Genomic DNA, 24,105 nt, shown 5'->3' with positions numbered 1-24,105 from the left:
TGCGCACTCCCATTCAGAACCTTGGATGCAAGATACCAAACAAAGTACACATAAACAAATTGGGGACGCACAAGTAGCACTAACTATCACTGTCTACTTTAGGGCATCTTCAGCGTCCACTTACACCCATTCGATCAGTTTTGGTTCATTTTTTTTCGATAAAGAGTTTTGGTTCATTTGGGTCGGGCTACGGACAATTAATTGTTCATTTAGAGCATCTTCAAGGGCGCGAGGTGCCAGCGGTGCACTATGGGAGGCACCGGCACCTGTTCCCCAATTTGGAGAGAGGTTAGACACACCGGCGACCTCGATAAGAAGTCCTCAAAAGATTGTAAATAATACAAAAAAAAATTGCGATGGAAATACTACATTTGGAAACCTAAACGATGGGCTTATGCTCATCATTGTTGCCATTGTTGTTGTCGTCGTTGTTGTCACCATGGTAGTGCCAGTATGTGTCGGCAAACACATTCACCCTCTGCTCGTTGTCGCATTCCCATGAAGTCCACCAAGCAGCCGACCTCCAGGTTGTGGGCGTTGGCAAATTTCTCCCATCTAGTGTGGAGGAACATGTGGCCTTTCCCGTGCAACAACACATTGACAGGCCACCGGCAAAAGCCGCAGTTGGCTTCCTGGAGCGGGCGACTAGATATTGCAAGAACTTCTTCGGGTGCCTTTTTGAACTCAAAGGGTCCTCCTTGGTGAACATGATGAACTCGAAGAACTCGAGGTGGAAGCAGTCCAACGACGACGAGCGTTCAGGCGGGGGGGGGGGGGGATCCTGCTTCCGGGCCCCGGCCATGGCAGCCATGACCGCGGCCCTTAGAACCGGCCCTAGATCGCGTGGTGACGAGGTGGACGGCAATGCTAGGGTTTGTTTCAGGAGGAGACGGTGCTCGAGTACCCCATTTTATACCCGGAGGCAGGCGTGGGGGCTATGGTGCGCATTTACTGCTTGGTCGTATATAAGCGAAGGTAGGTGGACAGTGGATCCATTAATTTCTGGCACGCATCGCTAGGTCATTAATTACGGTGACCACTCATCACTTCAGCTGCTACCAAAGCGGGCCTGAGGGGCTTCCATCCAACGTGGCGCGAGGCGCGCCCGTTCAGCAATCGCGCGAAGGGGCCCGACATGGGGTTCCCACCCTCGTTGGCTCATCTTTCCCGCGCACGCGCCTGGCCAGCAGTTTCCCGCCTAGGTTGTGGTCTATAAAAATGCCCTCGGCGCGGCGAGGAGCACCACCCAGTCGACAGCAAACACCAAAATCATCTATGCCTCGCCTTAAGATCGCCCAAGAAGATGTGCCTCGATCGCTCCCGCAGGCCTATGACAAGGATGACGACCTGCGGGACATATATCTAATTCAGCCGTACACGGAGGACAAGGTGGCCGGCTTTGAGCGCGAAGGCGCGGTGGCTTAGCAGGCTGTAGAGGAGGGGTTGAGGCGGGCGACGCAAGAGGGCACCCAAGTCACGGTGCGCCAGATTCATAGCGTCGCGGCGAAGGGGGCGGTGGCAAAGGAGGCTGTCGCGTGACCGTGCGTGAGATTCACCACAAGGTGGCCATGGAAATGTTGAAGGCGGTGGCGCACAAGGACGCTAACATCGTCGTGCATGATCTTCAGCACACCAATGCAGCGGAGGGGGGCGCAGTCGGTCTTCTCGTGCGCTGCTGCCTCCTCCATCTCCTTGTGCGACATCGATGACAATGCAGCGGAGGAGGACCGTGTGGCAGAGGCGGCAATCGTGGCTATGGCTTGGGGACTGCTGGAAAAGGAGAAGGACGAAGAGGAGGTGAACTTCCTGGTGCACGACGCCGGACCAAGCGAGTCGTCGATGCCTAGCCATGGGGAGGGCCTCTGGCAACTGCACAGGATGCAATGCAGCTCCACGGCAAGGACACGTGAACGCGGTCATCAGAACTCAGAAGCGTGACGAGGAAGTGTCGGCGCCACGCCAGACGATGAAGCTCGCTGCAGCACAGGCGGAGCGGATCATGGAGCAGGGGAGGAGGGAGCAATGGGCGGCGAAGATCGACACCACATTGGCCCGTCGTGGGCCGAGTGGGTCTAGAAGGAGGTGCGCACCGCCGACCGCTGCCACTTGGCCGCCATGCAACGCAGATAGGAACGTGCTATTTGGGCTGCGGGCGGCGATCGATGACGCCGAACCCGCCGGCAACAGAGGCCTTGGCAACAACGAGGAGTGGACGTAGGTCGGCCAACAGTAGAGGTCGTCTCTTTTAATTTTTGTTATTTTAGGTGTGCGCCTTTTTGTAGATGGATGTCTAAACTTTAATGATGCATCATCTATTTACAAATGTCTGGCGGACACTCACGCTATCAGCTCGTTGTCCATACATACACGTCAGTTCCACAAATTTGGTGAATGGACAGGTCTCGCCTAACTGAAATTGCCCTAAATCTTCTTTTTTCAATATAAATTACATCTCTTTTTTTCATTGGAGATATGTGTTACATCTGAAACCAGAAGAGGTATAATAGCATCAGGTGGTTTATGTGTCCAATCATTTTGGATTAAACCTTTGGCTACCCTAGCTAACTCATCAGCTATAGTATTGACTCTCGGTGACTGTATTTCAATAGATTTTCATGAACTCTATCGACAAGTGATAGCAGTCATCGAAAATTGCCTCACTGAACTTGCACTAAAGCTTTTGTTCGCCGGCAGACGGCGAGTTTGCTATCCAGACATAAGGTCCGTGTTGCCCCCATACAGGCAACAAAAGCTCGCAGAAGGTCATGTACAATGCAAAGTTCTTAGTAGACTGCTCGCGATAATAAATCAAGTATTTTGTCTAGCACTAGTGTTTATTTGTATAATAGAGATGTAGAGCATAAAAAACATCATTGCTTAAATAAAAACCGATTTATTTTGATGAACACCCACTTAAAGGGTGTACGTGCCAGTATCCGCAAATTGTTTAGGATATACTATACAAAAAATAAACCAAGTATAGTACTTGTGTTAATCCCCGGTGGTTATTTGTATAAATAAGCACCAACGAGCTTGTATAAAACGAGTTTATTTTGATAAACACAACCTAAGCATTTTGCTTTTCTATAATATACTATCTCTATTCATAAAAGAATGTCACAAACTTATCTAAATTTAAGTATATCTAAACATTATTTACTGTATAAACATATTTGAATGAGAGTGTTGTTTTGGCACATGGGAGCATATGCTCCCTTTATTTTGAAATACATGTTAGACATATTTTGAAATTTTAAAAATTGAAACAAAAAAATCGCATGTATATCTTCACGTGCTACACGTTTATAAAGTTGTTTCATGAAAAATCGACTTGCCATGTAGCGTGCGTAAAAAACAACATTCAATGCTAAAAATAAGGTTTTTCAGAGGAATTTTTTTTTCTTTTTTACATAGACCACAAAAAATATTAATTCCTCGTGAAACTTGACGAACGTATATATATCATGAAGATGTACATGTCAAAAAATTGTCAAAAAATTTCAACATTTTAAAATACTTTTTTTGTAGAGGGAACATACACACCCGGGAGATGGATTGAATTTCCACATTTGAATTTAGACAAATCACCGGCATCTCTTTATGGATGGAGGGGGGACAAAGAAAGAAAATATCTTAACTCGGCCTCGAAAGCAACCAAAAGGCGTATGTGCGGCCGCAGTATCCGCTTATCTACGAGCGCGCGTGTCCCTATCCCTGCAACAACTCACCCAGTAGCAGGGTGCAACTTGGTGCCGGACGGAGCGCCCTTTTGCAAAGTACACACATTCGCGCAACAACGCCAGAAACAATGGTGTAGGCGCCCTCTTATATATACTCCACGAACAGAGCAGAGAGTGACAGGCACGCTCACAAGGATAGCGCAGGAATCAATCCAGTCGAATAGCTTGAAAGCATCCATCGAGCGAGCTGGGTGGTCATCAGTCGATCGCAAATAGCTCGAAGCATCGATCAATCGGCCGCAGGGCGAACTCTGATCGGTCGAGCATCGCCACGAATTAGCTTCATCAACTATGGGTCGTCCTGATTCGGAGGCACCGGCACCGTCGAGCGTCGGCACGGCTGGGCTGGGCTTCGACGACCACGGCGGAGGCCCCGCGGCGGGAGGCGGCTCGGCGTTCGACACCAACGTGGTGATCATCCTCGCGGCGCTCTTCTTCGCGCTGCTCTTCGCCATCGGGCTCAACTCCCTGGCCCGGTGCGCGCTCCGGTACGGCAGCCGGGGGGCAGCCGCGGCGGCAGCGGCTACCGGCGCGGGCGGCGCGTCCGCGCGGCGCGGAAGCGGCAGCGGCGGCATCAAGAGGCGCGCGCTGAGGAGCCTCCCCGTGGAGGTGTACGGCGCGGGCGGCGGGGAGGACATCGACGACGTGTGCGCCATCTGCCTCGGCGAGTTCGTGGACGGCGAGAAGGTGCGCGTGCTGCCGCGCTGCGGCCACGGGTTCCACGTCCGGTGCGTCGACGCCTGGCTCGTGTCCCACGGCTCGTGCCCCACGTGCCGGCGGCCGGTCATCGAGGGCGCGCCCGCGAAGGGCGGCGGCGGACGGAGCCAGCGTCCCGCGGAGACCGACACGATCGCCGTGGTCATCGTGTGAGCTGGTCGATCGAGCAGCCGAGATTTTTCCAACGCCTTTGCCGGTGCTACAGCATCACAAGGTACCAGCAGCACAGTTCCGCGCGCGCAAGCTCATGTCGATTTTTCCGGCGATGGCTTGCCATGCATGATTGTCAGTTCGTCAGGCGCTCCACTTGCCGCGCGCGTCAAATGTATGATCGCTCACACTGTAAGGATTCGACGCCGCAAAACATAGTACTGACATACTGTGAGCAACAAGCTTTGCTGAATTTTCGTCGCCGGCGCGCGGCGGCTTGCATGCCCGGGGTCGCGGATGTCGGCCGGTTGCCTGGTGCTTGGGCATGGCACCTCGACACGTGGGCGCCTACACCGATCCACAAGCGAGCCAACCACCAGGGCGACGTGCGCGTGCCTTCGCCCGCACGCGACGGCGATCGCGTCGGCGGTTGAACCGCCGAGATCACCCCGACGCGCCAACGCCCCACGATCGCCACGTCTAGCTGCACGGGCGGACGGCAGCTCCGTCGCCGTCGCCCGGTGCGCACCCGAATCACGCATCCTCTCATCCTCATTGTATCCAGGTAGCTGCCCTCGCACCGTGAGTGTGGCCGATGACGACGATGGGTAGAGGACGACTGACGGTTCAGTTCAACCACTTGGATGGAACTGAATAAGTTCCCCGTCAGTTTCGTCCGGCTCTGCTTTCATTTGCCGACTATCTCAGGAGCTCAAGTTTCGCCACGACCATCTTCCAGGGGAAAAGATCGCCATGGACTGCTGCATGACTTTCTCATGTTGGTGCAGCAACCGGCAAAGGCAAAGACGAGTTCCTGTTCCACATGGCACCAAAGCACCTACACACGTGACTCTTTACCTATCCAATCATGACTTATACATTGTGTTCACTAGTAGAAAAATGGACCGGTCGGTAAATGCTTTTAACAGTTACGCAATCGGAACTGTTCAATCGGGACTAAAGGCCCCTTCTATTCTCAGTTGTGTTGCAAACTGGGATTAAAATGTCTTCACGTGGCTGGGCTCGGCTCGAGCGGACCAACTGGGACTAAAGGGTGTTGCGCCTACCCTCGTGCGCCATCCTAATTCGTACCATACCTTTAGTCCTGGTTGGTGTCTCCAACCGAAACTAAAAGTTCCATTCAAATCAGGACTGATGCTAACCTGATCCCGTGCGGCGTCCTAGCCGTTCGAACCATGACTAATACTCACATTAGTCCCGTTTCGTAACGCGGCCGAGACTGATGCTCGCAGAGCCTCCGAACGGAAGCTCTCTTTTCTAGTAGTGGTTGATTGGAATGTCTAGCTCAAACTGGTACTCGATCCTGATGCCAATGGTATGGACAAGGACAATTGTGTTGATGTACACGGCATGTAGCCAACAAAAAATAGTCCATATAGCCTACAATATATTAAATCTCAAGGCTTATCTTTTACGGTAACTTGGAAGCTGTGAAAGACAAAGCTTAGTCTCACATTACAAGTTGAGAAAGTTGGAGCAGCTTATAAGGATTGTTGTTCTAACTCTAACAAGGACCTGTTTTATTCATTGGAATATTGGAGGAAAATCGTAGGAATAGAAAATTTTCCTTTGGTGCCACTATTCATCTATTTGATTCAAAGGAATAGAGTGTAGGAAAAGTGTAGGAATTATTCCTTTAGTTTAGGTTTTATAGGGAAATCAAAGGAATTCCACAGTCCACCCAAACCTCTTTTTACATTCCTACATACAAAGAACAAGAAAAATGTCATAAGTTGCATCATAATGATCTAATCTTACTTTTACATTTATTTTAATTATGGTTTTAAGGATTCCTGTGTTTTTCCTATTCCTGTGAATCAAACATTCAACTTCAGAAATTCTTGTGCTTTGAAAACTCTATAGGATTACACCTCGTACATTCATATCTTATTCATGTATTTTTTTCCTATTCCTACGTTTGTTAAATCCTGCGAATCAAACAAGCCCTGAGTGAAAAGAGAACGAGTTCATGCGCACCCCACCTCATCCCCCGCTCACATCGTGCATCTTTTGGATGCAGAGGCTGGAGTTATGCTCCTTGATCGAAAAAAAACATCTATCATGGTTGCATCGTGTTTTGTGAATCATGTTCCGCGAAAATCAGGCACAGGCCTAGCCTACATGCTGGCCCAAGCCCGGATTTTTTGGGCCGAGCTGGCCGGGCCGGTCTACCCATGGCAGATATACTCTGTCTCAATTACATGTCCCAGATTTATCTACATACGCTTATATACATGTTTACATGTTTTAATGTATAAGACAAATTTGATCTAATTTGAGACAGGGTACTGTAACTCACGTCCAACACTAACAAAGATCTTTACAACTACCGGCCTAATTTACAAATGGGCTCGACTACCATCCCCTTCTCTACGCCACCTCCTCCATCTCCTGCCGCCGAATAGAGCTCCACCACTGAAGCAGAAGACAATATCACTATGTACGACAATATCTAAGAAGCATCAAGGATAGATATTAGTTGATAAAAAAACTGGTCGACTGCTTATTTTCACATTCAATCGATGTATTTTGTTGAAAAATATTTCAAATGAGGTACAATCCTGTGGGCTCTTAGAAATATATTGCTGATCTAGTTTCATACATATAATTTTTCCATTTATTATACTGAGGTGTTGCATAATAAAATAGAGGCCATAGAAATGCGCATAGAAATGCACGGGCATTCAAGTAGGCAAACGAAGTTCCACAGTTCCGTTCTAAGATATACGAACCGAAAAAGAAATCTCTTTCAAATAACAACAGAAAAAGGAAAAAATCGTACACAGGCACTTTCAGAGACAAGACAGTGTAAGTGTAACTACTTGTTCAAAAGAAAGCACTAACACAGGTAGTCCTGCAACTGAACCCGTGGCACCGTCGCTGGCGGGCGTCGTCGCGTGTCCTGCTCCTTCCAACGGCGCCGCTCCCACACGCTCCCGAGCCACCAGAGCACCGTCTTCAACATCTCGAGCCACTTAGCCACCAGCTCGAGGAGACGCCACGACTTCCCGGCGGCCGCAGGCTCATCCCGTTGCGCCTCTCCTCCGGTCCACTGAGCCGGCGCCGCCGGCGACACGCCGGCGGAAGGATGGGCGAACCTGACCGGGCTGGGCTCGGAGTAGCACCGGCGCAAGATGGCGCTGTTGAGTTGCGCCTCGAACGCCAGCCGCTCGTACTCGTCCAGCAGCGTGCTCCGCCGCCCGCCGCAGCCGGCGCTCACGTCGAGGCTGTATCGCGCCAGTACGTCACCCACGTCGTCGTCGTTTCCGCCACCGTCGACGATTTCTCTCGAGCTCTCCATTGCAGCACTACAGTATTATCGCGCCGCCTGTACGCGCGAATGACATTGCCACTGTATTTAGGCATGCTAGCGACGGTATGTAGTGGGCACTGGCCAGCGTGGTGGTCCTCCCCTTCCCGGGGCTACGCCATTATTCTGGGCGAAAGTTTGTGCGAGTTTGGCGTCGGAGCGACGGCAAGGATCGCCGCCGGTCGAGCTTGTTCGGTACGGATCGTGTAAACGGAAGCACGTATGCGTGTATCATGCATGCATGGCAAAGTCGTTGTGCCGGCCTCCGACGAAGAGGACGTACGGCACTATTGATGGTCCAGGCACTAGGTCGTTTACTGTGTGCTTCGAGGAGCCATACGCAAGGAACAAAGCGTCTCCTTGTTAAAGGGACGGAGCTTTGCACCATAATTGTGTCGTTCGAGATTCTGGCTCCCGCGCTTTAGTTGCCCAACAGAGAAAATTCCATTTGCTTCTGCAAAAAGCATACTTTACTCATTAAAGTTAGAGTGCAGAGGGAGAAGCTGCAAGCAATCTGCTCAACTCTGAACTCTATTTTTTTTAGGTAAAAAACATGAAGGGTTTTTTTTTTTTTGAAAACTCTGAACTCTATTTTTTATAACAAGACAATAGATTGCTTATTTCTGAATAAAAAGTTTTGATTGCCCAGTTAATTGATAAAGAATCATGGGGGCTATTAGAGCAATTTCAATAGTGTAGCCAGCTGCTGGCTATAAGCCAAGTGCCATATCATCTATGTTAGGACAATATACTTGTTATATTATCAGGGGGCAAAGGCCACAATATATAGTACATGTACAGGTGCAAATATGCAGGAAGCCCCCTAAGATATGAGGAAACTATAATACAGATATATACATCTAACACCTCCCCTCAAACTCATGGTGGATCCACAACACTGAGTTTGGAGAGTAAGAAGTCATGATGCGCTCAAGTCTGTGCCTTCGTAAAAAATCCGCCAACTGCAAATCTGAAGGCACATAATGAACCGCAACAACCTCATCCTGCACCTGAGCACGTGTATAAAAAGCATCAACACCAATATGCTTGGTCAGCTCATGCTGTACCGGATCACGTGCAATACTGATAGCACCTGTACTGTCAGACAAAAGTGGAGTGGGTGTCGTAACAGAGACCCCAAAATCTGCAAGCAACCACCGTAACCAGGTCACCTCAGCAATCAACAAAGTCATAGCCCGCAACTCAGCCTCAACACTCGAACGGGAAACTGCTACCTGTTTCTTCGTCTTCCAAGCAACAAGCGAACCACCAAGAAACACACAGTAAGCAGAAAGTGAACGACGATCCGTAGGATCACTCGCCCACGTAGCATTCGAGTAGCACTGGAGCTGGAGAGAGCTGGAACGGGGAGAGAAAAGGCGACGAGTGATCGTGTCACGAAGATAACGAAGAACACGGAGGATGTTGGAGATATGCCCAAGAGGCAATAATAAAATGGTTATTATAATATATCTTTGTGTTTATGATAATGTTTACATACCATGCTATAATTGTATTAACCGAAACATTGATACATGTGTGTTATGTGAACAACAAGGAGTCCCTAGTAAGCCTCTTGTATAACTAGCTTGTTGATTAATAGATGATCATCGTTTCATGATCATGAACATTGGATGTTATTAATAACAAGGTTATGTCATTGATGAATGATGTAATGGACACACCCAATTAAGCGTAGCATAAGATCACGTCATTAAGTTCATTTGCTATAAGCTTTCGATACATAGTTACCTAGTCCTTCGACCATGAGATCATGTAAATCACTTATGCCGGAAGGGTACTTTGATTACATCAAACACCACTGCGTAAATCGGTGGTTATAAAGGTGGGATTAAGTATTCGGAAAGTATGAGTTGAGGCATATGGATCAAGAGTGGGATATTGTCCATCCCAATGACGGATAGATATACTCTGGGCCCTCTCGGTGGAATGTCGTCTAATTAGCTTGCAAGCATATGAATGGTTCATAAGAGATGACATACCACGGTACGAGTAAAGAGTACTTGTCAGGAGACAAGGTTGAACGAGGTATAGAGATACCGATGATCAAACCTCGGACAAGTAAAATATCGCGTGACAAAGGGAATCGGTATCGTATGTAAATGGTTCAATCGATCACTAAGTTATCGTTGAATATGTGGGAGCCATTATGGATCTCCAGATCCCGCTATTGGTTATTGGTCGGAGAGAAGTCTCAACCATGTCTGCATAGTTCACGAACCGTAGGGTGACACACTTAAGGTTTGATGTCGTTTAAGTAGATATGGAATATGGAATGGAGTTCAAAGTTTTGTTCGGAATCTCGGATGGGATCCAGGACATCACGAGGAGTTCCGGAATGGTCCGGAGAATAAGATTCATATATAGGAAGTCATTTTATAAGTTTGAAAATGATCCGGTGCATTTATGGAAGGTTCTAGAAAAGTCCGGAAGAAATCACCATGGAAAGTGGAGTCCCGGAGGGACTCCACCTTGCATGGCCGGCCAACCCTAAGGAGGAGGAGTCCCAGGTGGACTCCCCAAAGGTGGCCGGCTAACCCCCCCCCCCCCCCCCAAGGAAGGGGTGGGAGTCCCACCTTGAGTAGGATTCCCCCCTTGGGTAGGTTTTGTCCCTTTGGTAGGTTTTGGTTTCGGGTCTTATTCTAAGATTTGGATACCAACACTTGGGGATTTCCACCTATATAATGAAGAACAAGGGGAGGGGGCCGGCCACTCCAAGCCATGAGTTGGCCGCACCCCTCAAGGCTGCCCTAGCCGGCGTCCCCTCTCACAAACCCTAGCCGCCCCTCCTCCTCCACCTCTCCCGCAAACGCTTAGGCGAAGCCCTGCCGGAGATCTCCACCACCACCGCCACCACGCCGTCGTGCTGCCGGGATTCCGAGGAGGATCTACTACTTCCGCTGCCCGCTGGAACGGGGAGAAGGACGTCGTCATCAACACCGAACGTGTGACCGAGTACGGAGGTGCTGCCCGACTGTGGCACCGTCAAGATCTTCTACGCGCTTTCGAAAGCGGCAAGTGATCGACTACAGCAACAACAAGATCTAATCTCGTAGGCTTTGGAAATCTTCGAGGGTTAGTCTCATGATCTTCTCGTTGCTCCCATCTTCTAGATTGCATCTTGGCTTGTTTTTCGTTCTCGCGGTAGAATTTTTTTGTTTTCTATGCTACGAATCCCTTCAGAGGAGATGACTGTAGTGAACAGTGGTAGGAGCTGAGACAAACTGACTCAGAATATGAACAGGATAAGAAATATCAGGACGAGTGACAGCAAGATAAACAAGACTCCCAACAAGATGGCGATAACGAGTGGGATCAGGAAGAGGATCACCATCAGTAGGACGAAGCTTAACATTAAGCTCCATAGGAGTATCAACCGTGCGCTCATCCCCAAGAACAGCACGGGCAAGAAGATCCTGAATATACTTTTCCTGAGAGATAGAAAAGACATCAGAAGTGGAAGAAACCTCAATGCCAAGAAAACAGCGAAGAGGACCAAGATCAGTCATAAGAAACTAATCTCGAAGACGAGCCTTGACAAAGGCAATATACTCAGGATCATCACCAGTAATGATCATATCATCAACATAGAGAAGAAGAGTGCGTCCACGAGAAGAAGTGTGAACGAAAAGTGCTGGATCATGAAAACTAGGAGAGAAACCAGCAGCAGTCACCACAGAGGCGAAACGCTCAAACCAGGCACGAGGGGCCTGTTTGAGACCATAGAGAGAACGTCGAAGACGACAAACCATCCCATCGGGAACAGAATACCCAGGAGGAGGCTGCATGTAAACCTCCTCACTCAACTCGCCATTAAGAAAAGAATTCTGAACATCGAGCTGGGACAGAGACCAGGGTCGAACAGAAGCAACAGCAAGAAGAGTACGCACAATGGTCATATGAGCCACAGGGGCAAAAGTCTCATCATAGTCACGGCCATGCTCCTGCTGAAAACCACGAGCCACTATGGGCGGAGGGCGGGGGAACGGCCGGCGACGGAGCGGCCGGCGGCGAACGGCAGTAGGCGGCGGACAACCAGAGGAGGATGGAGCAGTGATGTCTACGTTCCCCCTCCTTTCCTGTAGACAGTGTTGGGCCTCCAAGAGCAGAGGTTTGTAGAACAGCAGCAAGTTTCCCTTAAGTGGATACCCAAGGTTTATCGAACTCAGGGAGGAAGAGGTCAAAGATATCCCTCTCATGCAACCCTGCAACCACAAAGCAAGAAGTCTCTTGTGTCCCCAACACACCTAATAGGTGCACTAGTTCGGCGAAGAGATAGTGAAATACAGGTGGTATGAATAAGTATGAGCAGTAGCAACGGTGCCAGAAAAGTGCTTGGCGCGTAATTGATGGTGGTGGTATTGCAGCAGTAGTAACACAGTAAAACAGTAAACAAGCAGTAGTAACTCAGCAGTATTTAGGAACAAGGCCTAGGGATTACACTTTCACTAGTGGACACTCTCAACATTGATCACATAACAGAACAGATAAATGCATACTCTACACTTTTGTTGGATGATGAACACATTGCGTAGGATTACACGAACCCTCAATGCCGGAGTTAACAAGCTCCACAATAATGCTCATGTTTAAGTAACCTTTAGTGTAAGATAGATCAACAGACTAAACCGAGTACTAGCATAGCATGCACACTGTCACCTTCATGCATATGTAGGAGGAATAGATCACATCAATAATATCATAGCAATAGTTAACTCCATAATCTACAAGAGATCATGATCATAGCATAAACCAAGTACTAACACGGTGCACACACTGTCACCTTTACACACGTGCAGGAGGAATAGAACTACTTTAATAACACATCACTAGAGTAGCACATAGATAGTAGTGATACAAAACTCAGATGAATCTCAATCATGTAAAGCAGCTCATGAGATCATTGTATTGAGGTACATAGGAGAGAGATTAACCACATAGCTACCGGTACAGCCCCGAGCCTCGATGGAGAACTACTCCCTCCTCATGGGAGCAGCAGCGGTGATGAAGATGGCGGTGGAGATGGCAGCGGTGTCGATGGAGAAGCCTTCCGGGGGCACTTCCCCGCTCCGGCAGGGTGCCGGAACAGAGACTCTGTCCCCGCATCTTGGCTTCGCGATGGCGGCGGCTCTGGAAGGTTTCTGTGGGTTTCGTCAATTGTTGTAGGGTTTTCTGATCCAGGGGCTTCTTATAGGCGAAGAGGCGACGCAGGAAGGTCGAAGGGGGGCCCACACCCTAGGGGGGCGCGCCCCCCCCCCTAGGCCGCGCCGGGGTGTGGTGTGGTGGCCCTGCCTCCCTTCTCTGGCGGTTCTCGTGTGTTCTGGATGCTTCCGGGTAAAATAGGAACCTGGGCGTTGATTTCGTCCGATTCCGAGAATATTTCGTTACTAGGATTTCTGAAACCAAAAACAGCAGAAAACAGGAACTGGCACTTCGGCATCTTGTTAATAGGTTAGTTCCAGAAAATGCACGAATATGACATAAAGTGTGCATAAAACATGTAGATAACATCAATAATGTGGCATGGAACATAAGAAATTATCGATACGTTGGAAACGTATCAGCATCCCCAAGCTTAGTTCTGCTCGTCCCGAGCAGGTAAAACGATAACACAGATAATTTCTGGAGTGACATGCCATCATAACCTTGATCATACTATTTGTAAAGCATATGTAGTGAATGCAGCGATCAAAACAATGTATATGACATGAGTAAACAAGTGAATCATAAAGCAAAGACTTTTCATGAATAGCACTTCAAGACAAGCATCAATAAGTCTTGCATAAGAGTTAACTCATAAAGCAATAATTCAAAGTAAAGGTATTGAAGCAACATAAAAGAAGATTAAGTTTCAGCGGTTGCTTTCAACTTATAACATGTATATCTCATAGATATTGTCAACATAGAGTAATATAACAAATGCAATAAGCAAATATGTAGGAATCAATGCACAGTTCACACAAGTGTTTGCTTCTTGAGGTGGAGAGAAATAGGTAAACTGACTCAACATTGAAAGTAAAAGAATTGTCCTTCAAAGAGGAAAAGCATCGATTGCTATATTTGTGCTAGAGCTTTGATTTTGAAAACATGAAACAATTTTGTCAACGGTAGTAATAAAGCATATGCATCATGTAAATTATATCTTATAAGTTGCAAGCCTCATGCATAGTGTACCAATAGTGCCCGCACCTTGTCCTAATTAGCTTGGACTACCTGGATTATCACCGCAATACATATGCTTTAACCAAGTATCACAAAGGGGTACCTCTATGCCGCCTGTACAAAGGTCTAAGGAGAAAGCTCGCATTTGGATTTCTCGCTTTTGATTATTCTCAACTTAGACATCCATACCGGGACAACATAGACAACAGATAATGGACTCCTCTTTTAATGCTTTAAGCATTCAACAACAATTAATTCTTTTCTCATTAGAGATTTGAGGATGTTTGTCCAAAACTGAAACTTCCACCATGGATCATGGCTTTAGTTAGCGGCCCAATGTTCTTCTCTCACAATATGCATGCTCAAACCATTCAACTCAGTGTAGATCGCCCTTACTTCAGACAAGACGAACATGCATAGCAACTCACATGAAATTCAACAATGAATAGTTGATGGCGTCCCCAAGAACATGGTTATCGCACAACAAGCAACTTAATAAGAGATAAAGTGCATAATTACATATTCAATACCACAATAGTTTTTAAGCTATTTGTCCCATGAGCTATATATTGCAAAGGTGAATGATGGAATTTTAAAGGTAGCACTCAAGCAATTTACTTTGGAATGGCTGGAAAATACCATGTAGTAGGTAGGTATGGTGGACACAAATGGCATAGTGGTTGGCTCAAGTATTTTGGATGCATGAGAAGTATTCCCTCTCGATACAATGGTTTAGGCTAGCAAGGCTTATTTGAAACAAACACAAGGATGAACCGGTGCAGCAAAACTCACATAAAAGACATATTGAAAACATTATAAGACTCTACACCGTCTTCCTTGTTGTTCAAACTCTTTACTAGAAATTATCTAGACCTTAGAGAAACCAAATATGCAAACCAAATTATAGCATGCTCTATGTATTTCTTCATTAATGGGTGCAAAGCATATGATGCAAGAGCTTAAACATGAGCACAACAATTGCCAAGTATCACATTACCCAAGACATTAATAGCAATTACTACATGTATCATTTTCCAATTCCAACCATATAACAATTTAACGAAGAAGAAACTTCGCCATGAATACTAAAAGCTAAGAACACATGTGTTCATACGAACCAGCGGAGCGTGTCTCTCTCCCACACAAGCATGATGTAATCCAATTTATTCAAACACAAACAAAAACAAAAGCAAACAGACGCTCCAAGTAAAGCACATAAGATGTGACCGAATAAAAATATAGTTTCAAGAGAAGGAACCTGATAATTTGTCGATGAAGAAGGGGATGCCTTGGGCATCCCCAAGCTTAGACGCTTGAGTCTTCTTGATATATGTAGGGGTGAACCACCGGGGCATCCCCAAGCTTAGAGCTTTCACTCTTCTTGATCATGTTGCATCATACTCCTCTCTTGATCCTTGAAAACTTCCTCCACACCAAACTCGAAACAACTCATTAGAGGGTTAGTGCACAATCAAAAACTCACATGTTCAGAGGTGACACAATCATTCTTAACACTTCTGGACATTGCATAATGCTACTGGACATTAGTGGATCAAAGAAATTCATCCAACATAGCGAAAGAGGCAATGCGAAATAAAAGGCAGAATCTGTCAAAACAGAACAGTTCGTATTGACGAATTTTAAAATGGCACCAGACTTGCTCAAATGAAAATGCTCAAATTGAATGAAAGTTGCGTACATATCTGAGGATCATGCACGTAAATTGGCTTAATTTTCTGAGCTACCTACAGGGAGGTGGACCCAGATTCGTGACAGCAAAGAAATCTGGAACTGTGCAGTAATCCAAATCTAGTACTTACTTTTCTATCAACGGCTTTACTTGGCACAACAAAACACAAAACTAAGATAAGGAGAGGTTGCTACAGTAGTAAACAACTTCCAAGACACAAATATAAAACAAAGTACTGTAGCAAAATAACACATGGGTTATCTCCCAAGAAGTTCTTTTCTTTATAGCCATTAAGATGGGCTCAGCAGTTTTAATGATGCACTCGCAAGAAATAGTATTTGAAGCAAAAGAGGGCATCAAGAGGCAAATACAAAACACATTTAAGTCTAACATGCTTCCTATGCATAGGAATCTTGTAAATAAACAAGTTCATGAAGAGCAAAGTAACAAGCATAGGAAGATAAAACAAGTGTAACTTCAAAAATTTCAGCACATAGAGAGGTGTTTTAGTAACATGAAAATTTCTACAACCATATTTTCCTCTCTCATAATAACTTTCAGTAGCATCATGAGCAAACTCAACAATATAACTATCAAATGAAACATTCTTATCATGAGTCTCATGCATAAAGTTATTACTCTCCACATAGGCATAATCAATTTTATTAGTTGTAGTGGGAGCAAATTCAACAAAGTAGCTATCATTATTATTCTCATCATCAAATATAGGAGGCATATTGTAATCATAATCAAATTCACTCTCCATAGTAGGTGGCACCAAAAGACCACTATCATTATAATCATCATATATAGGAGGCAAAGTATCATCAAAGAAAATTTTCTCCTCAATGCTTGGGGGACTAAAAAGATCATGAAAACCAGCTTCCCCAAGCTTAGAACTTTCTATATTATTATCAACAATGGTGTTCAAAGCGTTCATACTAATATTACTACCAGCATGCAAACAAGATTTAATAGGTTTTTTAATTTTCGCATCAAACAATCCATGTTTTAAATCAGGAAATAGAACAAGAAGCTCACTCTTGTACATTATGCCAAACTAGTGTAAACAAGAAACAACAAGATGCAATTGCAGGATCTAAAGGAAATAGCTTTGAGCACACACACAACGGCGCCAGAAAAATACTTTACCTGGGACCGTAGTATGAGAGCCTTTTACCTTTCCTCCCCGGCAACGGCGCCAGAAAAGTGCTTGATGTCTACGTTCCCCCTCCTTTCTCAGAGATGTTGTTGGGCCTCCAAGAGCAGAGGTTTGTAGAACAGCAGCAAGTTTCCCTTAAGTGGATACCCAAGGTTTATCGAACTCAGGGAGGAAGAGGTCAAAGATATCCCTCTCATGCAACCCTGCAACCACAAAGCAAGAAGTCTCTTGTGTCCCCAACACACCTAATAGGTGCACTAGTTCGGCGAAGAGATAGTGAAATACAGGTGGTATGAATAAGTATGAGCAGTAGCAACGGTGCCAGAAAAGTGCTTGGCGCGTAATTGATGGTGGTGGTATTGCAGCAGTAGTAACACAGTAAAACAGTAAACAAGCAGTAGTAACTCAGCAGTATTTAGGAACAAGGCCTAGGGATTACACTTTCACTAGTGGACACTCTCAACATTGATCACATAACAGAACAGATAAATGCATACTCTACACTTTTGTTGGATGATGAACACATTGCGTAGGATTACACGAACCCTCAATGCCGGAGTTAACAAGCTCCACAATAATGCTCATGTTTAAGTAACCTTTAGTGTAAGATAGATCAACAGACTAAACCGAGTACTAGCATAGCATGCACACTGTCACCTTCATGCATATGTAGGAGGAATAGATCACATCAATAATATCATAGCAATAGTTAACTCCATAATCTACAAGAGATCATGATCATAGCATAAACCAAGTACTAACACGGTGCACACACTGTCACCTTTACACACGTGCAGGAGGAATAGAACTACTTTAATAACACATCACTAGAGTAGCACATAGATAGTAGTGATACAAAACTCAGATGAATCTCAATCATGTAAAGCAGCTCATGAGATCATTGTATTGAGGTACATAGGAGAGAGATTAACCACATAGCTACCGGTACAGCCCCGAGCCTCGATGGAGAACTACTCCCTCCTCATGGGAGCAGCAGCGGTGATGAAGATGGCGGTGGAGATGGCAGCGGTGTCGATGGAGAAGCCTTCCGGGGGCACTTCCCCGCTCCGGCAGGGTGCCGGAACAGAGACTCCTGTCCCCCAGATCTTGGCTTCGCGATGGCGGCGGCTCTGGAAGGTTTCTGTGGGTTTCGTCAATTGTTGTAGGGTTTTCTGATCCAGGGGCTTCTTATAGGCGAAGAGGCGGCGCAGGAAGGTCGAAGGGGGGCCCACACCCTAGGCCGCGCCGGGGTGTGGTGTGGTGGCCCTGCCTCCCTTCTCTGGCGGTTCTCGTGTGTTCTGGATGCTTCCGGGTAAAATAGGAACCTGGGCGTTGATTTCGTCCGATTCCGAGAATATTTCGTTACTAGGATTTCTGAAACCAAAAACAGCAGAAAACAGGAACTGGCACTTCGGCATCTTGTTAATAGGTTAGTTCCAGAAAATGCACGAATATGACATAAAGTGTGCATAAAACATGTAGATAACATCAATAATGTGGCATGGAACATAAGAAATTATCGATACGTTGGAGACGTATCAAGCAGCAGGCGGCCTGGGAGAAGAAGGAACAGCCGGCGAGGAGGAGAACAGCCGGCGGCCGGGGAGGAGGAGGAGCGGCCGGCAAGGAGGACGGGCGACCGGCGGCGGACGGAGGGAGACGGCCGGAACAAGCAACAAGGACGGCCACGGACTAGTATTGGACCAATTTTCGCTCTGATACCATGTTAGGGCAATATACTTGTTGTATTACCAGGGGGCTAAATGCCACAATATATAGTACATGTACAGGTGCAAATATGCAGGAAGCCCCCTAACATATGGGGAAACTACAATATAGATATATACATCTAACAATCTACAGTCAACTTACAATCAATATACTATACAATAGTAGCTATAAAAATATAGTACTTTATCAATGTATGGCCCAACTTTCACTCTCACAAAGTGCCTAGGAGCACGTGATAGAGATGGCTCTTGCGTAAGAGCCCACTGTTCTTCTCTCTCCTCCTCCAACTAAACAATAATATACTATTTCAATTCTTATAGCCAGCTGACTAGGATTTATTGGACTTGCTCTTAGTGTAAAAGTTAATGATGTGGTGCGACCTTACTTTGGTAGCTATAAAGGTGTGAAGTATGGTGATCCCTTTGCCCCCTTCCTATTTAATATGGTTGCTACTTCCTCCGTTTCCAATTACTCTATGGTTACTGATAGAGTTCTAAGATCTCTGTTATACCCTCATTGACAGTAGTTGATGGGATGTGATAGGTTTCTCTCACTTCCACCTTCAAAGCTACTCCAACGACTCAAATGGGCAAATTATTATGTGGCTAGATTCAGAAAATATTGTTGAAGAATAACACTACACACATACAAGAGAATACATTTTAACCTTTATTTCAATTCATAGTAATTCTAGGGTTTATCCATATCCCCAACTAAACTACTCAAGTACAAGGGTACAAGGCATTATATGCTGATAATGGACGAGGGAACAAAATGATACCCGCACGTAGGGAGATCCATGGTAGAGTTGGATTACAACGCGATCTATGTATGAATCGTTGGCGGAGTGCGTATAAGATGATGATGATGAAGAAGGTTGATATCAAGGCCTCCTTGTCCCAATCCTTATTCTCCTCTTGTTTTAAATGATGATGGTGTGGAGATCTTGATGGTGGAGGCAGCACGGCTCCGTCATGGAGACGCAAATTGAGATTGGTTCTTGGTGGTGGCTTTCCCCTCCTTTAAGTAGGCTACTCGAGGTCGGTTTCGAGTTCCTGGGAAGCTCCGCCCATGGGTGTACCCAGCGGGTGGGCTGAGGGGGCTGTGGCCCACCCAGATTTTTTGAAGAACTTTTTTTGCATACTGGTTCGGACTGAAGGCTGAAATGGCTCTCTGTTTCTCGCACATGCGAGCAAGCGCGGCCGGACGAGCAAATTGACGCAGAGATAAAGCGCGTTTCTACATTGGCTTCATGCTAGTGGCCCATGTGAGATACCTGCCCGGGCCATATTTTTTCCAAATCGCCGCTATCGGTGAGTTATTAGCTAGGTGCCAATACATTCTAAACAAAAGGTGCCAACACGAACCCAAAAATATCAGTTTTTCTTGCTTGCCGCAATATATTCGACTGCCGTTCATGGCTCTTATCTGGTCAATTCATTCTTCCCGTTTAACTATTTCTTCTTCACCCCTCACATAATGACAATGGTTATTAAAAGAGGGTTCATTGATGGTAAAAAATGTTTCTGATTACAAACAAAAAAAAGGTTCATGTCTTGTGAAAAAATGGTTCATGATCCAAAAATATATATTTTTTTTCACGGATGTCAAAAAGGTTAATGTCTTGAAAACCACGGAGTCGTTGTTCAAAAATTGGTGTGCGGATCTTAATTTTTTTCATGTAGTTAAAAAAGTTACATGACTTAAAAAATGGTTCACACTTTAAATTTTGTTTCATGGATGTTTACAAAATATTTACACATCAATTTTTTCATGAATAATAAAAGGGTCATATCTTGAAAAATTGTTTCTTTGAGAGTTTCACTATAAATAGAGAATAATCTAGCTAAATCTATGGAAATGTTATTTGGTAAAAAAATATCACGCATGGGTTATTGAGATTATTTTTTGAAATGTGCCCACCATCAATTTATTTCTGCGTCCGCCACTGGCTCCGCCCCGAACCGCGTACACCTCCATAAAAGAGGTTCGGTTTAACATTACACAACCAATAGAGGTCCGTACGGTCACCACAATCACTCTAGCTGTTAAATTATCTTATGTCCGCAGTAATTTGGACGCCATTATCTTATTGTTTAGTAATGAAAATCGATCCTAGAATGGGCCACTTGAACAAAAAATGATGAACATTCAAAAAATAATCGTAGAAACATGCTGCCGTCATAAATTAATGACAGGCACCCGAACATCACCCATAGACCTAGCTACTAAGGGCATCTTCAGCGGGGCGAGGCATATCTGACAAGCAAAATGTCCGCTTGCATCGTCTGGTGGACGCGAAAGTGACCGTTTCTTTCCGCACGTCCGTTTGCGTCTGGGGTGTCTCCAGCGGGCCGATGTATTTTTTCAACTATTTTTCTTTTTTTATTTAAACATAGTTCCAAACATTACACGAACTAACACATAATTGGGAACATGGTTTTAAACAAACTAATACATAGTTAGGCACATGGTTTTACACAAACTAATACATAGTTTGGAACATGGTTTACACAAACAAATACATAGTTTGAACCATGATTAACACAAATTAAAACATTAAAAAATGAAGAAAGCCAGTAGTGTTGGTTCCGTATGTTCGCTGCCAAGAAAGAACACTCTCAGGCACTCTCAGTCACCCAAACTGGAAAATTCAGCTGGTGACAGTACCCCTGTTGGTTCTTTCGAGGAACAACATCCAGAAACCTTCACTACTGAATTCAACTGGCCCGTAGCCATATCTGCTGCAAAGAAAGAACACTCTAAATTTTAACTATCGGTGTCCAAGCTGGATTCGCCGGTGTGGTAGTGCCTGCGGTAGGCTGTGTCGTCAAATACCTTGACGATCATCTCGCCATCCCCCTCATAGAGGAAGGTGAGCTGGCAGCCGGGGCTCGAGCGCGAGGTCGTGGACGAACTTGTCCTACCCCGTGTGCAGGTACATCTTGCCCTGCCCGTCGAATAAGACCTTGAAAGTCCACCGGCAGAAGTTGCAGCTGGCCTCCCGTAGCTGCAAGTGCGCCGGATCGACGCCATCGACGAACTCGGAAACTTGTTCGGGAGCCGCTTGATACGTCTCAAACGTATCTATAATTTCTTATGTTCCATACTACTTTTATGATGATACTCACATGTTTTATACACATTATATGTCATTATTATGCATTTTCCGGCACTAACCTATTAACGAGATGCCGAAGAGCCAGTTGATGTTTTCTGCTGTTTTGGTTTCAGAAATCCTAGTAAGGAAATATTCTCGGAATTGGACGAAATCAACGCTCAGGGTCCTATTTTTTCACGAAGCTTCCAGAAGACCGAGGGAGAAACGAAGTGGGGCCACTGATAACCCACAAGTATAGGGGATCGCAGCAATCTTCGCGGGTAGTAAAACCCAATTTATTGATTCGACACAAGGGGAGACAAAGAATACTTGGAAGCCTTAACAGCGGAGTTGTCAATTCAGCTGCACCTGGAAATAGACTTGCTCGCAAGAGTTTATCAGTAGTAATGCTTTATAACAAGAGTGATAGTAGAATAACAGCAGCAGAGTAACAAAGACAGCAGCAGTAATTATAGTAAACAGCAGGATTAAAATACTGTAGGCACGGGGACGGATAACGGGTGTTGCATGGATGAGAGAAACTCATGTAACAATCATAGCAGGGCATTTGCAGATAATAATAAAACGGTGTCGAAGTACAAAGCAATCAATAGGCATGTGTTCCAATTATAGTCGTACGTGCTCGCAATGAGAAACTTGCACAACATCTTTTGTCCTACCAGCCGGTGGCAGCCGGGCCTCAAGGGAATCTACTGGATATTAAGGTACTCCTTTTAATAGAGTACCGGAGCAAAGCATTAACACTCCGTGAACACATGTGATCCTCACGTCACTACCATCCCCTCCGGTTGTCCCGATTTCTGTCACTTCGGGGCCATTGGTTCCGGACAGCGACATGTGTATACAACTTGCAGGTAAGACCATAAACAATGAATATCATGATGAAATAATAACATGTTCAGATCTGAGATCATGGCACTCGGGCCCTAGTGACAAGCATTAAGCATAACAAGTTGCAACAATATCATCAAAGTACCAATTACGGACACTAGGCACTATGCCCTAACAATCTAATGCTATTACATGACCAATCTCATCCAATCTCTACCATCCCCTTCAGCCTACAGCGGGGGAATTACTCACACATGGATGGGGGAAACATTGCTGGTTGATGGAGAAGCGTCGGTGGTGATGGCGGCGATGATCTTCTCCAATTCCCCGTCCCGGCGGAGTGCCAGAACGGAGACTTCTGGCTCCCGAGACGGAGTTTCGCGATGTGGCGGCGTTCTGGAGGGTTTCTGGCGACTTCGACTTCTCCCCGTGCGTTTTTAGGTCGAAGGCAATAAGTAGTCCGAAGGAGGGCGTCGGAGGCCGACCGAGGGGGCCACACCACATGGCCGCGCGGGCCCCCTGGCCGCGCCGCCTATGGTGTGGGGCCCTCGAGCCTCCACCCGACTTGTCCTTCGGCTCCGTCGCATTCTGGGAAAATAGGGCCTTCTGCATAAATTCCGAGGATTTTCCTGAAAGTTGGATTTCTGCACAAAAACGAGACACCAGAGCAGTTCTGCTGAAAACAGCGTTAGTCCGTGTTAGTTGCATCCAAAATACACAAATTAGAGGCAAAACAATAGCAAAAGTGTTCGGGAAAGTAGATACGTTTTGGACGTATCAACTCCCCCCAAGATTAGCTTATTGCTTGTCCTCAAGCAATTCAGTTAACAACTGATGCGATAAAAGAACTTTCACGAACACATTTGTTCATATGATGTATATATTCTCATGCTATGGCTAACACTTAGGCAGTTCATAATAAGATGCATGCAAATAAGATCATCTAACAGCTATGTCAATCATGGAGAGGTACCAACAATTAATAATAAGCATCATAAATCATGTCTATAAGCAGGATTGCAATATTCATAAAAGAGTATGATAAAGTGGTATCTCGCTTGCCCATATTTGATCAGCAAAACATAAATGCTCAGGCACCTCTGAAGTTCATAGAAAGACTAGAAATAGTGATTGTCAAAGATAAAAGCATCAAAGTTATACTACAATCAATCATATTTTGAGACAAGCATATTGTACTAAGAATGACAGTTGTGCTCTCAAGAAAGTGCTCAAAGAAAGGATGGAGATACAACATAAAAGTAAAAGATTGACCCTTCGCAGAGGGAAGCAGGGATTAACATGCGCTAGAGCTTTTCATTTTTAAAACAAGAGTAAAATTATTTTGAGAGGTGTTTGTTGTTGTCAACAAATGGTAATGGGTACACCAACTACCTTGCCAACCAGACTTTCAAGAGCGGCTCCCATGAAGGACGTTATCTCTACCAGCAA

General features: G+C 45.8%; 1 protein-coding gene across 1 annotated transcript; it reads left to right on the top strand.

Moving 5' to 3' along the window:
- Positions 1 to 3,727: 3,727 nt before the first annotated feature.
- LOC127319091 (RING-H2 finger protein ATL10-like) lies at positions 3,728 to 5,625 on the top strand. The gene has a single exon (XM_051349292.2). The coding sequence runs from the start codon at positions 4,032 to 4,034 to the stop codon at positions 4,608 to 4,610; it is 579 nt and encodes a 192-aa protein (XP_051205252.1). The 5' UTR covers positions 3,728 to 4,031; the 3' UTR covers positions 4,611 to 5,625.
- Positions 5,626 to 24,105: the final 18,480 nt, after the last annotated feature.

Source organism: Lolium perenne, chromosome 1 (assembly GCF_019359855.2).
Source record: "Lolium perenne isolate Kyuss_39 chromosome 1, Kyuss_2.0, whole genome shotgun sequence".
Classification (NCBI taxonomy): Eukaryota; Viridiplantae; Streptophyta; class Magnoliopsida; order Poales; family Poaceae; genus Lolium; species Lolium perenne.
This window is presented reverse-complemented; position numbering and strand designations above follow the sequence as displayed.

Excerpts from the sequence above, each read along its gene's own strand:
- LOC127319091 (XM_051349292.2), top strand. The coding sequence starts at position 4,032 with ATGGGTCGTCCTGATTCGGAGGCACCGGCACCGTCGAGCGTCGGCACG.